The sequence below is a fragment of the Vespa crabro genome, chromosome 3, assembly GCF_910589235.1.
Source record: "Vespa crabro chromosome 3, iyVesCrab1.2, whole genome shotgun sequence".
NCBI lineage: Eukaryota > Metazoa > Arthropoda > Insecta > Hymenoptera > Vespidae > Vespa > Vespa crabro.
The window spans coordinates 7,610,018-7,622,661 of NC_060957.1; the positions used below are offsets into that span (position 1 = coordinate 7,610,018).

General features: G+C 37.7%; 1 protein-coding gene across 5 annotated transcripts in view; it reads left to right on the top strand.

Moving 5' to 3' along the window:
• The window catches only part of LOC124422825 (mucin-4-like), a 43,284-nt gene that overhangs the window by 30,617 nt on the left and 23 nt on the right, over positions 1 to 12,644 (top strand). For 2 of the 5 annotated variants that reach the window (XM_046959748.1, XM_046959750.1), the window contains one exon: positions 7,749 to 12,644. This exon is cut by the window's right edge and continues 23 nt beyond it. In XM_046959748.1, the coding sequence (XP_046815704.1) occupies positions 7,749 to 10,955 (3,207 nt within the window). In that variant the 3' untranslated portion in view covers positions 10,956 to 12,644. Of the gene's footprint in view, positions 1 to 4,445; positions 4,495 to 7,748 lie in introns of all 5 variants that reach the window. The other 3 variants (XR_006941930.1, XR_006941931.1, XM_046959749.1) reach the window with 3 other exon arrangements.

Genomic DNA, 12,644 nt, shown 5'->3' on the forward strand with positions numbered 1-12,644 from the left:
TGCGTTCACCATTGCCTTCCCTTTCGTAGATGGTCATAAAAATAAATTTTTCCTTTTAACTACTAAGATGTACATATATATATACATATATACATATATATATATATATATATATATATATATATATATATATATATATATATATATATGTACATCTTCCGTTAATGAAATCACAACTCTCACAGAAAATATTTAAACATATAAATGGTCGTTCGATTTGAATATTTATCGGATTGGTTTGTTTAATTTGAAGAAGTGATAATAATAAATTGAAATATACATTCCAGTTAACATTTTTATCCACTTTCGAATAAAAAAAGCAAATCTTTCTAAATGTCACTATGTAAATGATGCGATGTAACATATTCTGTTATTTATACCTTATTTGAGGAACGGACAAGTCCAAAGTACAAATACTATGGCGTAATAATTCGTTTTTATACCGGATGAATTATATACTCGTCTTTTATCATCAAGGATCACCTTCTCCATAATTTTAAAGCGAGTCTAACGTTAGATATAGAATGAAAATAAATTACATAAGGCGTATCCTCTTTGATGGACGGATCCGAAGCTATCGAAGGACTCGTAACTGAGGTATTACATGATCTAGGAGATTCACTGCACTACGTGTAATTCGATAGGTCGACGAACCTGCATGTAACAGCTCGGAAATGGTTACATAGATAGATTCAGTTTGACTGGATCATTCGAAACGATGCAACTTTCTCCTAAAGAGTAATATAATTACATACACTTGATCATTCATTCTTAAAAACTTGTTCATTCTTAAAAATTTGATTTTCAAAGAATAAAATGAGAGGTGAGTTACACCCACTTCATTTATTTTTATTAGTGTTAAACGGTCATTGAAGAAGTAAAAAAAAAGAGAGAGAGAAAGAGAAAAGATGTATTGACATGCGAGCTGCGTGCAAATACGACAATATTTCGAAAGGTTAAGATTATAATAAACGCTTGAAGATATTCCAATGTCGCGAATCTCTTCTTCTTCCTCTCTTCTTTTTCAAGAAAGTATGTACTTTCCTAATTCGATCTGATACGTATGTCTTTAACTTGATTCCTCTCTCGTCTCTCCACGAAGAATTTCATCTAAATACTTTCGAGGAAAACTTTGCTTTCCATCGTACTCGATAATTTCATTTCTATCAATGATTTGTCTTTTTAGATATTATCGGCTTTGATTATTGATATTCTTTCTTTTTTCTTAAAATAAGAATAAAAGAAAGAATAAAAAATTAAGAACAGTAAGAGAAAAGAAAAGAAGTCGTTTAAATGTAAGATAGCGACGATTTTATCAGAGGACTCCAACTGCAAATGTTTCTATCTAAGCTCGCAATACCGGTCCTTCCGTCGACGTCCGTTTAAATAATGTGGATAGGGAGGCTTGCTAGAGAGAAAGAAAGTCGTCTTCGAGTAAAAGAGTCAAGGAGGAAAGAAAAAGGGGGTTGGAGTAGAAGGAAAAAGTTCTTTCTTTCACTACTCGTAGACTCGTCGTTGGACGATTAATTCCCGGTGTCCTTACGCGAACCGTCCTTATTGTGAGAGACTTTTGCATAGTTACGAGATTTCCGGTGAAAACAATTTTGTTTGCGGCTTTCTCGTTACTTCGAGCTTTTCTCAAATATGCAGTAATGAGTTTCACAGTGAACGTATTTTTATTATTAGTATAAGAGAGAAAACAAAATTTGAAAATATTAAAAAGAAAGAAGTGATATAATCATATTGGATAAACTAAAAGAGACAGAATAATTGAAAAAATTAATATAAAAGCTGTAAAAGGTATTAAAATATACATGAGAAAGAGAAAAATAGAAAGAAAGGGAAAGATAAAAAGAACGAGAATAAGTATAGGAAAACTTAGATCGACGGGAACGTTGCTTCTCTTGCTTTGAATTATTAATACCACTGTAATGGATCTCAACGGAGTACCACCGATACACTTGCAGCTTTTTAACTTCGCCATACGTACGAGTTGCACAAAAGCGAGCAAATTCGTTGGAAGCTGTCTACGTTGTTGAATTTCGCTTGCTCTTGACACTGACCGAAATTCGTGAAGAAGAAAAAGAATCAAAAAGGAAGAAGAAAAAGCAAAAAAAGAAAAAGAAGAAGAAGAAGGAGGAGGAGGAGGAGGAAGAGGAGAAGAGAGGGAAATAAAAAAAGAGTTAAAAGAGAAAAGATCGAAGGCCATTCACGGAGAAGAGTCGTGTTAGGACCCTGTTATGACATCGCTCAGCTTCGTTATACGTCGTAAACCATCTCAAAGAACTCGTTCGTTTACTTGTTCCTTTACTTGTTTAACTTTGACGTTCTCGTATAAGACACGCAAAGCTGAGAAACGGGACGTAGTTTTTTCCCCATTGTGAATCTTGCGGAGAATCGTTTCTGTTCTCTTTCTCTTGCTCATACGAGGATTAATTGTATGCCGTTCATCGAAGTATTTTCTTTCATAAATAAGTCGCTCGTTTTGTAGGACATCCTCGAAACTTTTTATAATCTCGTATTTGTGACAACAGAATCCTTCTTGAATTTTAGATGAATTCTTTCGAATGTTCAAGCGTATATACTTTGCCTTCATTTTTTTTTTCTTTTTTTTCATTATCATTATAAAGAAAATGCAATTTACTGTACTATTCTTTTCTTTTTTTGCATTCTATTATTGTTGTCTTATCAAAATCACGAATACGATAGATAGGGTATTATCGAGCAAACGTCGGTTGGAAATAATTGGCTAGCTGGATCGATGACGCACCGAAGGTACCTCGTTTTGTTTTATTATAATATCAATTAAACGTCGATTTGTTTCAAGCGCTCCCCGCATCGTCGGCATTGCTTTCGCGCACACAATGATACTACGATCCATAATAATTAATCTTTTTACCGCGTAGGAGGAGCAGCACGTCGCCCGCCGAGGCAATTAGTCGCGACAATTTGGTCTCGCGCGATTAATTGGATGCAAATTGGATGGGATACTTGACAGAGTGTTTATGAAAATATCAAACGTTTGGCCAGCTACTCATATTTTATACGATAGGAGCAATTACGAATTATTTACTCGCCCTTTCTCTCTCTCTCTCTCTCTTTCTTTCTCTCTCTCTCTCTCTCTCTCTCTCTCTCTCTCTATTTCTCTTATCCTCTTTGATGTGCATCATAAAAATTTCCAACAAAATTAATTGTTGCAATAAGGAATTCTAGCTAATGAGCAATTTCATATGTTCCCACGTAATCTCCAAAAGATATTTCGAGGATAACAGCTGCTCCCTATCCAGTTTCCTCTCTGAGAGGAAAATGAAAAGCAGCTTTGTTATTTCCACCTTTTCGTTTTCTCTCATCATATTGCTATTTCATTCCTTAATTCGGCCTATTGAAAGCAAAAGAAAAAAGAAAAAAGAAAAAAAAAGAATAAAAAAAAGAAAATGTCCCAGTGACAAATTTTTAATGTCGTATAAGAGACAAAAAGAATACCACACCTAGACGATTTATCTCGGTGATTTATCTTTGTGTTTCTTACTTTGTTCTTTCTCAGTGTTAAAGTATAAGTTAACATATAGCACGGTGAAACGAAGAATAGTAGTGATGCCGATAACCGGCGCATCTTCGACGTCTTCGAGGAAACGACAGGGCCTATAGCCTACTTTCTCTACAAAGAGAATTTTTAAACGATATACGATGAGGAGGTTTCCCTCTCCAACTGGCCTGACTTCTCTCTCTCTCTCTCTCTCTTTCTCTCTCCCTCTCCCTCTCTCTCCCCCTCCCTCTTCCTCTCTTTCTCTTTCTTTCTTTCTGTCTCTGTCTGTCTGTATGTCTGGCTGTCTGTCTCTCTCTTTCTCTCTGTCTCTCTTTTTCTCTGTCTCTTTCTCTCTCTCTCTCTCTCTCTCTCTCTCTCTCTCTCTCGGGGTTTTCTCGTTGGTCCTGCTACCACTACTCGACTCCTTTCTTCGATTCAACCGGCCCGTCGCTCCTCGTGCACGCTCCTCATCGGCGACTTCATCAACAGCGGCAATGGTTCTCTACGTTGGTACCCCTCTACGGGAGTCTATATAAACAGAGGCCTCCTACGGGTCTGAACATTTTTTCGTTCCTTCTACAACCGCGTCGTGGTGTCTCCTTGTATTCTCTTTCGTATTTTTTTTTTTTATTTTACCGCGGGAGAAAGATGGTGCTCGTAACTTGAACGATTGAGCATAATACGCGCTACGTTCGATACCAGCGCGGGAAAGAAAGGAAGACGAGGATTTTCCTTTTATTCGTCGTTTTCTTCTTATAGTTCTTTTTCTTCCTTTTTTACTTTATTTTATTATCAAGTAACGGAAATCGAAGAAAGAAAAGGACCAGTTTTATATAAGCAGTGCCGTTTACACACACATACACACACACACACACACACATATATATGTATATAAATTATATGTATTTTTTGTGTGCAGTGCGGACACAAGTTTTTACGATTGTTACGGTGCTATGCTCGAAGTAAAGGTAAGTGACCGGCGTTCCGCCTTCTTTCCTTTCTTTTCTCTCTTTCTCTTTCTCTTCCATTTCCGCGACGCGGCCTTCACCTTCTCACTCACTCAACACGAATTGAATCGTAAAGAAAGTCTCAATTCCATACTTTTCCAATTCACGAGATTTCCAAATTCGTCTTGGCTGTGCTTCAACGAAGTTAAAATAATAACTAATGGTATTCGGTCTCTAAAATTAATTTTCTTCTTTTATTTCCTTTTAAAGAAATGATTTATTCGTTGGTGTGATCTCTTTTAAAAGAGAAAGTGAATGACTAAGTTAAATTGTGGAATTAAAACGAATCGTAAGTAATTTTTGAACGATCCTTAGTTACGTGATTTTTAAAAATTCTTTCAAGGTATATCGTTAGAACATGAATTTGTTCTTGACAAGAAATTAAGTTTCCGTTTTTTATCGGCCATCAATATTGGTTGATTAATTCTCTAGTTGATAAACTATCCAATTTGTAAATCTCTCTTGAAATTATTTACATCCTTGAAGATAACATCGTAAAATATTGTTCATAAAAAAGAACGATTTTAGATTTTAATATTCTTTAAAAATCGTTCGTGAGATAAAACTGTAATAAATATAACGAGGAAGCATTAAATATCTAAAAATTGAACGATGGAACGTTGAAAAGTGAATGTGCTTAGCCGGAAGAAAAGGAAATTAATAGCAATTTTGTGCATCGAATCGTCCGATAAGAAGCTCCTAAGGTTTGCCACGATGTTACGCACACGTCGTACATGATTAGAGTATATGACTATGCATGAAGAAGGCGTTTGACCCAGTCACAACGGTAGCACGAACACGTTCACTTACCTACCTACCTACCTACCTACCTATCTATCTACCAACCTTATGCACGGCCTACGCCTAAACTACAATTCGCACATATAGACCCTTTATGTTCGTGGAACATGCGAACCAAACTGTTCTGATTGTGAGCTTACCATAGCTTGTGTGTGTGTATATATATGTGTATACGAAGAAAAGTAGGATGTGGAAAGACCTTCACCTTAGTTCTCTTTATTAATGCGAATGACTTTACGAAAGTGAATTCATGAGAAATTGAGTTCTCTCAAATCGGACCTTCAAATCAATTATCTTGAATCCTTCAAAAGTTTTATTTGATGCAAATAGCTTTTTTGCTCTATAAATTTTAAATCTCGCAATTAATAAGAATGTTTCTTCTTATCCTTCAATCTTATCATGACATCAATAACGAGCAATGATTCTTTCTGAAATAAAAAATTCTTCCTTTCATATTTTCTCGATTAGCGTATCATTCAATCTTCAATAGTTTTTAAGAGAGAATTTTTTAGTTTCAAGAGAATTTCATTTTCAACAAGCGCAAGTTTTCTTATCTTCGTTTGAACATTTTTGCGAAAATATAAATACGATACCAGGAAATAGAGATCGATCGTGTATATAATTTCACGTTACTTAAGTTTCATGTGAAAGAAAAGTGGCACGTGTTTATTTTAATTGCACAACCATAATCTTAGTTTAGTTAATTATCCTGCGAAAGCTTCCTTTACAAGTTATTCTTTTTTTTTCTCTTATCCTTTTTGTTGGAAAGAGCGAGATGATGCAGCGAATCGAGGTAATGAATTTTACTAAAACGTCAAGTTAAAGTATACCCGACCCCGCGAATATTTCTTACGGATGCTCTTAGGAGAAAGTATGGTTTATCGTGTTAGTCTTGCATCTCGGCCATCGTGCCACTTTAAGTGTACTCATGCTGGATTCCCAGTGTCGTTGATGAGCTTATGAGATACACGTTTCGATTTACTTCTACCACTAAAGCTACAACTTGTTTCGCGTGATACCAAGTGTCTCCATTTGTTACGAACGATCTCGTAAAATTGATATAAATAGTATCGATACCATTTCGCTTGACAGACCGTACCAGTCTTACAGAGCGATCGTTACTTCCGTTTTTCTTACGTAAACGTCCGATCGAACTACGAGATAGACTCGGTAATGGTAGTGTCTCGTAAATAATGTATAATCATGAAAATGGTATTAAACTTTACCACCGATGGTCGAAAGTGACGTTGGCGACCTAACTTCGTTAGAAAAATAAGAAAGTTTCTATTGTCTTCGAGATTAATTTCACCGTCAAGTAAAACGACGTTGTCGTTGTTCTTATACGTTCATAAATGAAAGAAGAAGATCTTGATGAGTCGAGGTTGTGAAGAAAGCCTCATGTCAAACTTAATACGGAAATAATTTTCTGCATGACCAAGGAAAATAGCTGTTGATCGATCGTTATTCCTCCCGTCGAAACTTCTTTACTTATTGTCTTTCGTTGTTTGAACATAAACCACGAACATTATTAAAGAAAGCATCGTAGTTATTTTACGATTATATCGTTGGCTACCCGTATAACGCTTGTAGCGATAATACTTTCTAAAGGCTTCGTTATGGTAGAGACGTGACAAAAATGATAGGTTAAGGGTATTATTCGTTGCAATCTAATAGTTCTAATAGTATAAATTTTACATCTAAAACGAAACGATCAGAGATGGTTTACTTCTTTAAATTTAATTGGAACATACATCTACACATTTTACTTTAATAAAAGCGTCATTAATCAGGATAGACAATAAATAGTATACCAACTTACATTTTCACTTTGCCCTACTGACTGTAATTAGCCGCATTAGACTCCTCTAAGGCGATCATTCATTTCTCCCTTTTACTTAAGCGACATGTTGAAAGAAATTCTATCTTCCTGGGACTTCAGCACGAACGTCATGTATTTCGTTACAGATCGCGTGATATCTTTTCGTGTAATGAAATTATTCACACGCGTACGTATCTAAAGCGTGTTGTAAGTAAATGGAGGTTTACATAATTTTCACGCACGTCCGTACTTCGGAGACTATGAGCTCACTTTATATGAGCTAAAGGCTTACTCAGTATCTCATGGCTTATGAAGCGTCGAGATGATTAAACCTACTAGTTTATATCTATGGGAAACAGATGATGATATAAATCGTGTTCAATTTAAGAAAAGAAATTCGTTGTTAGCTGGATGAATTATTATGTAAAAATTAAAGAACTTAACAAATTATATTTAATATGATACACCATATACGAGAGGTTTAGTGGAAGCACAGTCATTACGAAAGTTATCAAATATAACAGTTATCTAATTTCTCATTACTTCTACGTTGTTATTCCTTCGTCCAATCCCAGGTGACCTATTTTGATTATAGATGACAATCGTGCTGGTTTGCGCGCTGCTGATCGGCCAGCACGTAGGAGCGGTGGTGAACAAGGCGTTGCCGCAAGCATCGCCCAGCGAGAATTCTGAGGAAAAGAAAAATGAGATAAAAGCCAACGAAAGAATAAGCAACTCTTATGGACCACCCGCCGACGACTATGGACCACCGATTGTATCGGTGAATGGTGGTTTCAATGGACCAGCACCAGTCTACGGACCGCCGTTAAACATTAAACCTCATTACGGGCCACCAAAACAAACTTTTGGCCCAACGAAGCTTCACTTTGCTCCGCTAAAACAGCACTTCGGACCGCCGCCGCTTTCCTTCCCTTCGTTTAGACCACCAAAACCACAGTATGGACCACCGTTAAAGTTGAACACGCCTCCACTCGCCGGTTTCCCACCGGTATCGTCTTTGCCAAATCATTTGGGACCCGTTAAGTCTGGACATGGACCACCCATTCCTGTATCCATCGAATCTTATCGACCACGACCCGAACCACTTCCTCTTCCAGTGAATCCAGAGTATGGACCACCACCTCCACTTCCACCTCCTCAATTATCTATTCAGTACGAATTGAGTAACGCTAATATTCATGGACCACCACCTCCACCTCCTGCAGGAGTTCCAGCACCTCCCACTCCACCTGATATAATGTACGATGGATGGCAACCCATAGCTGGACTTGCTAATCAAAATCAACAAGGACCACCGTTGAAACAATATTCATCCTCCGATGGTCATCATCTCAAGTACGTCGAAGATACGACGAATCCGAATGTGCCGAGTGATTCTTACGGTGTACCCATCACTAATCCAGAAGCTCAACATTTGAAAACTTCCGTCCGTGAATCCTCTGGCGATAAAAACGGATTGCCTCCACCACCATTACCAGTGTACGACGGTGATCATAATTCGAATACTCACGCATCATCCTCATCGTCCTCCTCTTTCCATTCGGATCATCATCAACACAATCATCAGCAATCGAACTTAAAATACAACGTTGGAAACTCAGATTCTCTTTCGATCGTGAAAACCGTAGGTTTTGAGTTGCTACCCAATACTGAATCTTTGACCTCAGATCTTCAAAGTTTGTCTCACGGAAGCAATTCTGGTGTTTCCTCGTATGAACATTCATCAACGTCCCTAAACATCGATAGTGACTCGAATTCGGGACATTCTGTATTACCATTGCAAGAACTGGATGAATCGTCTCACGATGCTTCATTCGGAAACGGAGAATCTCACGGAGTTCATAACGTCAACGATATCACCTTGCAACAATTACCGGGACTGACATCAGTTAATTTCGGAAAGGTCAATGGAATCGTCGGTGGTTCTTTGCTTCCGCCACCTACTGATTCCTATGCAGCACCACCACTCTCTTCATACTCATCAGATGGACCTTATCCAGCAGCTCAATCTGGTCGAACTGGATCAACATTCTCACCGTTTGGACTTTTTGGTACTTCCTTCCAGAAACATGGCTCGCATCATCATAGATTTCACGGACACTTTAGATTACACGGTCCACCTTCATCACCTCCAGCATCTTTAATACCACCTAGAAATCGAGAACCGATCAAATTCCGAGAGCCAATTCCCATAGCACTGATATCCAATCTTCATCGTTACCTTCCGTCGTTACCTCCTATTGACCTGACAAAGCCACTTAAATTACACGCTCCTCATCTATCGTTCGGTCCTCAGCTACCTAGTTTGAACGCTCCTCTTTCATTTCATCAATCATCTGAATCCGATCATTCCTTATCGAACACCTTCTCTAACAGTGGATCTTTCGGCAAATTCAATTCTCACAGTTTGAATTCTCCAATGGCTGCACCCAATGCGCAATACGGAACTCCATTATCTTTCACGGATTTCAATACGCCAGCTCCGGTTCCAACCTATGGTGCACCTAATTTTGGACCAGCTTCTACATTTGGTTTCACATCAAATGGCTTTGGGACAAATCTTTATGACGGAATAGGAAATGGTCTGACCAGCGTTTATGGAACTCCTGTAATAAATCCACCTATAACGATTACTACTGGTGATTGTAATTATCAGCAGTTCAACAGTGACACGGATTTTGGATTTGACAAGGGTACCAATCACTTGTTGCCACCTTCTGTTCTTCCAGTGTTACCAAGTTCAACAGGAGAGGAAGATAATTCTTTACTCAAATCATCACCAGCTTTATCTTCAATTTCGGATTCTTTGAATTCGTATATTGCACCACCTGTAAACACGTTAGATTTGGAGAATTATGAACAACGGAAAGTTGGCTTGAAAGATAGTTATGGAAATCCAATAGGAGTTTCTTATGAATCATCGAAACAAGCGATTGATTCGGACGTTCAAAGTAATGATCACGTTCACTCGTCGACTGCCGGAGTGACGAATATTTTATCTCTTTCCTCTTCCTCCTCCTCATCATCATCTTCTTCCTCTTCTTCCTCTTCTTCCTCTTCTTCTTCTTCTTCTTCATATTCTGGTCCATCCCAAAGTTCTTTCTCTCCTGGAATATCCTTGCACCAACATGGAACCTCTGCCGAAGCCTTAACAGCTAGCTTAACGGCTCAAGGTTACGGCGAAGCTAAGAGTCTTACCTCGAACGAGGTAGATGCTAGTCAATACTTGAAGACTGATGAAGGTAGTCAAGCATTAGCTCTAGCACAAGGTCTGACTGCTGATGGTCCAAATGGATTTCAAATTCAGGGATCAAAAGGCACGTACACTCTACAGATTCAACCTGCTGATGGTGGATTAGGAACGGAAAATTCTGATGGTAGCATAAGACACGATCAGGTTCTTTCAAATGGCCTTCTTCAAGATATTCTTGCGGCGATCGAGCAACCAGATCAAGGTCGAGTCGAACTTCAAGGTCCACCTCAATCTCAACCATTGGAAGAAGTTCACAATGATCAATTGTCTGGATCTAACAGCATCTCTCATCAGAATGGACACTATATCACGGTTCAGAATAAGGAGGACGAAGAGATAAATCAACTTATCCGACAAGTCAGCGATAGAAGTGGTCAATCATCCAATAATGACGAAAGAAATTCATCTAAAAGCGAAGCAATCGCTTTGTTCTTTAATAATCAATATGTGGATAACACGAGAAAGGATACGAGATCTGTGAGCAAAGCGGAGAAACAAGCGAATACTTCGATCTCCGTGAAGAATTAATAAAGTGAAATGATATCTACCTGAACTTTTTCGTGAAATAGTGTGCCTGTGAAAATTATCTAAATACGTGTTAAGAAAAAATTGTGTCGTTACTTTCGATATCAAGTTATGCTCTAATTTAGATTCTTTTTAAAGATATTTATCGAAACTAAAACTCTGTGTTAGATTTTAGATTTATGGTGCTCCGTCATTGTCTTTGATCGTGTTCGAAGATCAAAGATATCCTAAAGGAATAAGAAGACGTGCTTCGTTCGTAGCAGAAACTAAACGAGAAACACGATAGTCGCTGATCGATTCGTATTAAACGCGTCGTTGAAATACCACTTGAAGTAATCCGAGTAGAACGTGAGAGAAATGAGAAAAGAATCGAGGAGGAGTTTGTTCAACACTCTTTCTCGTTTGCCTTTGGAAAAAGGGAAAGTGATAATTACGCGTTGGCTAATGTATCGATAACAGGTTATTAGAAGAATAATCTGCTTACTTAAGAATATCTCACCTCGAGTTACTCGGGTGTTACGAGTGTTCTTAGAAAGTTTAGAGTATCATTATCGTTCTAATACCATTCTTTATTTATTTTCTTTCTTTCTTTGCCGAGAGATTTTGAGAAAGCAGGTTCTATTATCAGGACAAATTTAATTGCAATATAGTAAAGATTAAAGATGTTCTAAAGTGTGGCCTGAAACTAACTTGTCTCCTCTTTAATACATTTATCTATTCTAGGTCAAATAATAGAGAAGCTATGTGTAGAGAAAAAAAGAAAGTTCATGATTAAAGGAGATTCGTCGATTCTTCGTTCTCATTTAAACATCTGTGAATTTTGGTGCCCCTCAAAGAAAAGAAGAAATCGAAAGATGAAACGAACCGACTTGTGATCCTTAGGAGAATCAACTCCATGTAGTACTTTCGATCGACGAATCTAGGTCATCGGGCTACGGGCTTTGACTCGCCGTAGTGAAATGTGTGTTACCGTCGCTCTCTAACATTCGCCAAGTGTACTCCTTCGTTCAAGGTGAAAGTTCAAAATCTCAGTTAGCAATCCTTCGATAATCGCGAAAATCATGTCTCCCGTAAAACATGTTTTTTCGTTCTATAAACTCATTCTTTTTCAACCAATGTACGTACGTACACACACACACACACAGACATATATATATATGTGTGTGTGTGTGTGTGTGTGTGTGTGTGTGTGTGTGTGTGTGTATGTGCATATATATGTATGTTTTACTTATTTTTAAAAATTGCAATGAATTATTTTACGAAACTGTGAAATTTTTGTATATTCTCTCGGAATAGTTAGAATTCTCAGACAATTTGTTATTACATCCTTCGATATTTCTTTACAATGTTGCTCAGCGAATAGTTAAGCATAATTCAGTGATACATTTTAGATGCGTAAAATAAGTAGAGCGTCTGCTTTTCGAAAAAGACGCTCATTGTAACGAAGTATAATTACGTAGTAACGCTACTACCAAGCCATAAAGCACGTCCACTTTGCTCCTATTTCGCGTGCACCATATTTTTTTATTGATTAATTTATTTTTTTTTTGTACAAAGAGAAGAGAGCTCCGATACAAAAGGGCCCGATGTTTGTCCACAACGAGCGATCATTGAAAATCACTCGTCCGATGTGTATTTCTGTGTGTGTGTGTGTATTTTTTTTTATACACCGCGCGAATATGCGTGTAAAGA